The 4,459-nt window shown below is 37.1% G+C and overlaps 1 protein-coding gene across 1 annotated transcript; it reads left to right on the top strand.

Annotated features, from left to right (window-relative positions):
- On the top strand, window positions 1,366-4,019 carry LOC18606081 (ent-kaurenoic acid oxidase 2). The gene is made up of 8 exons (XM_018117128.1): window positions 1,366-1,598; window positions 1,806-2,286; window positions 2,707-2,970; window positions 3,098-3,187; window positions 3,289-3,367; window positions 3,456-3,562; window positions 3,667-3,788; window positions 3,874-4,019. The coding sequence occupies exons 1-8, from the start codon at window positions 1,366-1,368 to the stop codon at window positions 3,965-3,967; spliced, it is 1,470 nt and encodes a 489-aa protein (XP_017972617.1). The 3' UTR covers window positions 3,968-4,019.

Raw genomic sequence — 4,459 nt, 5'->3', positions numbered from 1 at the left:
CGATGGAAATTGTCAGGACGGTGAAGATGATATGTCACTCTCCCAAATTCATTTCGGGTATTTTATTTCAACGGAAGACAAATGGAGTGCAATGTGATACTTTGCTGTTAAGAGCCTTGATTTATATCTTAGTCCAAAAAGAAGAAGGAAAAATCACCTAAAAAGGACAATTTATATGATCAGTATCAAAATTCAAAGTAGGAGCATGCCTGTCAGAAGACCTAGAGTAATCCTGAATTTGTATTCAGAGACTGCTGGTGTTAACATCACTCGAGCATTCTTTAAAGTGTCATGAGATACGCAACATACACGCGGTTTAGAACGTTTCCAAGCACCGACTTTGTCTTTGTTTAACTTTCAGGCATTTTTCCTTTGAAATGGCGATATGTTTGTTTACTTTAGAAAACTTGATTGGCTTAATATTAGGACGGTAAGACAAGAAATAAACTCCAACTCAAATCATCCCTTAGAAACTCAATTTGAATGGATTAGAAGAAGGTATCGGACAAATGGCTAAAACCCAAGAATTAAGATCCAATCTGAACATAAATCCAAACAAACTTGGTATCCGATATGATTTAAACACAATATCATAGTGTCATGGATGATAGTGACTCAAATAACATGATTCAATTCATTTGAAACTCGACTCAACTGGAATCAACAAAAGAGTTTCACATCATACTTAGATTAATGTCCTAGATTCAATAGAAAATTGTACTTGAAATTAGCACAAGCGGGAATTGAGATAGATCATGCAGTCCTAGAAAAGAGATTGGAAGCAAAACAGTAACAGGTAAGGGGGGCAGAGACTGTTTAATTTGTCTTGGATAGTTGCATGTTGCAGGCTGTAGATAAAATGTAAGAGATTAATTCCCTCTAGTTACTATGTACTTCACCGATGGATACAGTTTCATAATTCCCATTTTTTTTCTTGGTTTGAAGATGGGTATTTCTTTTTTAATGACCAAGGAACTTAAATAATTGATTTGACATACACACCTGAAGGTTTATATACATATGTATATATATATATATATATATATATATTAAATATAGAGTGTGATATACCTTAATTGACACAAAAAATAAAAAATGGAATGAGTATTAATTGCTGGCTGGTTAAGGACTAATAGGGGTTTGATGGCTTAGAAGAGTGATATTTGACCAAAGAAAATAATAATAATAATTTTACCAAGAAAGAGAACGATTACATGCTGCCTGAGAATTGAGCGATACGGGCTTTGGGAGACAGGCGATTTGTAGCTATAAATAGGAGGTAAGAGATGGCCAGATAAAACATAGAGCGTCTGAGAAACATAAGTTCAAAGGACACCAAAAGCAAAGGGGGAGAGAGATTCCATAATGGATTTAGGCTTCTTGGCTTTGGTACTTGCTGTTCTGCTGGGAACATATGTTTTCCTGTTTGGTTTTCTTAAGAAAGTAAACGAGTGGCGCTATGTTAGCAGCCTGGGAGAGAAGAAACATTCTCTCCCTCCAGGTGATATGGGATGGCCTATGTTTGGCAACATGGGGTCTTTTCTCAGAGCTTTCAGGTCCAAGAACCCTGACACTTTCATCTACGACTTGGTTAAAAGGTCTTTCTCTGTCCCTTTCTGTCAACAAAATTGTTATTAGCTAGTGCTGTATATCCGCTTCTTTGCATTGAACAAGTGAAACAGAAAGCATGGGATTTGCATAGTGAAAAGCACTTTTTAGCAATTCATGTAAATAACACTCTCTTTATTGATAAAATTATCTTATGTTGAACACAATTTGACATCCTTTTTCATTGGAGATTACAGGTATGGCCGAACTGGTATCTACAAGACCTACTTGTTTGGAAGTCCAAGCATCATAGTTTCTACTCCGGAAACCTGTAGGAAAGTCTTGGCCGATGATGAACGATTTGGACTCGGTTATCCAGTATCCACAAAGCAATTAACAGGGAAAAAATCGTTTCACAGCATTCCAAATTCAGAACACAAGCGACTGCGCAGACTAACAACAGCTCCAATCAACGGCCATGAGGCACTGGCCATGTATATTGGATATATTGAGGATATTGTGATTAATTCTTTGGATGAATGGGCTAGCATGAAAGAGCCAATTGAGTTGTTGAAGGAGATGAGGAAGGTTGCTTTCAAGGTGATAACACACATCTTCGTTGGCTCCAGTGCTGAATCGATTCTGGGGACGGTGGAGAAGCACTATACTGACTTGAACTACGGGTTGAAATCTGCCGCCATTAATATTCCTGGGTTTGCTTTCTACAAGGCTCTCAAGGTAATGTTTCTCCAGAATAAAAAGAAGCTTCTGGATGCTTATCTGCACAAATCACATGCCCTCAAGCCATTAATTAAACGGTAAAATGGTCGAGATTTCCAATATAGATGAAGACAGAATAGAATGTCAACGACGGCTTTGTCAAACCCAAGTACCTAAACACACATTAAAAGTCCAGTACTTCTAAACTTTCTGAATTTATGAATCGTCTATGTAGAAATCTACATATATAGCAATTTGTCATTCCTTTAGAGGAGTGATGGCCATAGCAGTTATTTTCCTTCTTATATTTCTTTTATCAATTCATTTATTATGTCAATATATACCACAAAACATTGTTGTTAAAGAACATAACTTATTTCTAAATTGTTTATCCGAATTGACAAGTGAAAACTTAATTGTGAAAATTTGATGTATCAGGCAAGGAATACGCTGGTTAAGATCCTCCAAGGTGTCCTGGACGAGAGGAGATCCAAGAGTCAAGTTAATGACCCAAATGAAAAGAGAGGAATGGTTGATCTACTCATGGACATTGAAGATGAGCATGGCCAGAAGCTGCAGGATGAGGATATAATTGATTTACTGCTCATGTTCTTGTTAGCTGGTCATGAAAGCTCAGCCCATGCAGCTATGTGGGCAATCATTTATCTGCATGACCATCCAGAAATCTTGCAAAAGGCGAAGGTGGGATTCTAGCCTTGATTACCATTTTTGTTAATGGTCAAAACGCTGATTTTTCTTAAAGATCCATCTTGGATCCTAAGCCCACTTGTTTAACGGATTTTTTTTTCACTAAATTACCCATTTTCAGGAAGAGCAAGACCAAATCTTAAAGAAAAGACCAAGTACACAAAAGGGTTTGACTCTTAAGGATATTAGAGAAATGAATTATCTTCAAAAGGTAACGCGTGGTTCCCTTCTGACTTGTTTACTTCACAAGAAACGTGTACCTCAAATGTCAGGATTTACTATGAGTGACGAAAAGGAATTGTTTGATTTTAGGTGATTGATGAGACACTGAGAAGGACTAGTCTCTCCTTTGCCAATTTCCGACAGGCAAAAGTTGATGTTAACATCAATGGTCAGTGATTCATTTCCCCTTAAATTCCCAAGACAATATATCTTCTTTCTTGTTGTCACTATCACTAAGTGAAAGGGATTTTCTCCAGGTTACCTGATACCAAAAGGTTGGAAGGTTCTGGTTTGGAACAGGGGTGTTCACATGGACCCTGAAGTTTACTCAAACCCAAAGGAATTCATACCTGCAAGATGGGAGGTAAGTTTAACTGTATAGTTAAAACTACCCCTTGGTATAGATATAAGTTCATGACCCACATTGGCAAATGGCATCTAAGAAGTTATTGCTTTACTTGCTTGCAGAACCATACACCCAAGGCAGGATCTTTCCTTCCCTTTGGTGCAGGAAGCAGGATTTGCCCTGGAGCTGATCTGGCCAAGCTTGAGATCTCCATTTTCCTTCATTATTTTCTCCTAAACTACAAGTGAGTTAGGGAACTATACTTGGTTACTAATCAAACCTTAGTTTCTATTGGCCCAAACGATTTATTTTCTTTGTTTAATTTGCAGACTTGAACAAATCAAACCTGGAGGCCCAATGGTGTATTTACCTCTTCCAAGGCCCGTGGACAACTGCCTCGCAAAAGTCACGAAGGTCAAATGATCAACCATCATGCAAATGATCTTCTTGTTTATCTTGTTTGCCTCCAGCTCTGTTTCAAATATTATTGAGCCACAATAGTCTTTTGCTAGGAAAATATCAGGCATTATGTGATGTAATATTTTTCTTTTCTCCTTGTTCTTCTTCGATGTTGCATATGAATATTAATTGTAATCCCGATGTGAAATAAAGATTGCATTACAGAAAATTTTTCCTTGAAATAAAACCAATAATTGTCAGCTGATTGTTGATTCTTGATTTTCTATTTTTGAATTGTTCCACCACATTTTACTCAACAGTTCCATCTCTTAAGGGAAAAAAATAAAAAAGAAAGAGGAGTAGCTCATTGAGAACACGATATCCTTTGTCAGAGCTTTCAGATCCAAAGGCCCTGATTCCTTCATGAACAACTTAGTTAAAAGTTCTGCTTCTCTCGTCTCTAGTTACTAGATGTGCTTTTTTTTTTTTTTTGAAAAGCAAAGGATCATTCATTTC

The sequence above is a fragment of the Theobroma cacao genome, chromosome 3 (assembly GCF_000208745.1).
Source record: "Theobroma cacao cultivar B97-61/B2 chromosome 3, Criollo_cocoa_genome_V2, whole genome shotgun sequence".
In the NCBI taxonomy this organism is placed as follows: domain Eukaryota; kingdom Viridiplantae; phylum Streptophyta; class Magnoliopsida; order Malvales; family Malvaceae; genus Theobroma; species Theobroma cacao.
Note: the sequence above shows the minus strand (reverse complement) of the source record. Positions and strands in the feature narration are given on the sequence as shown.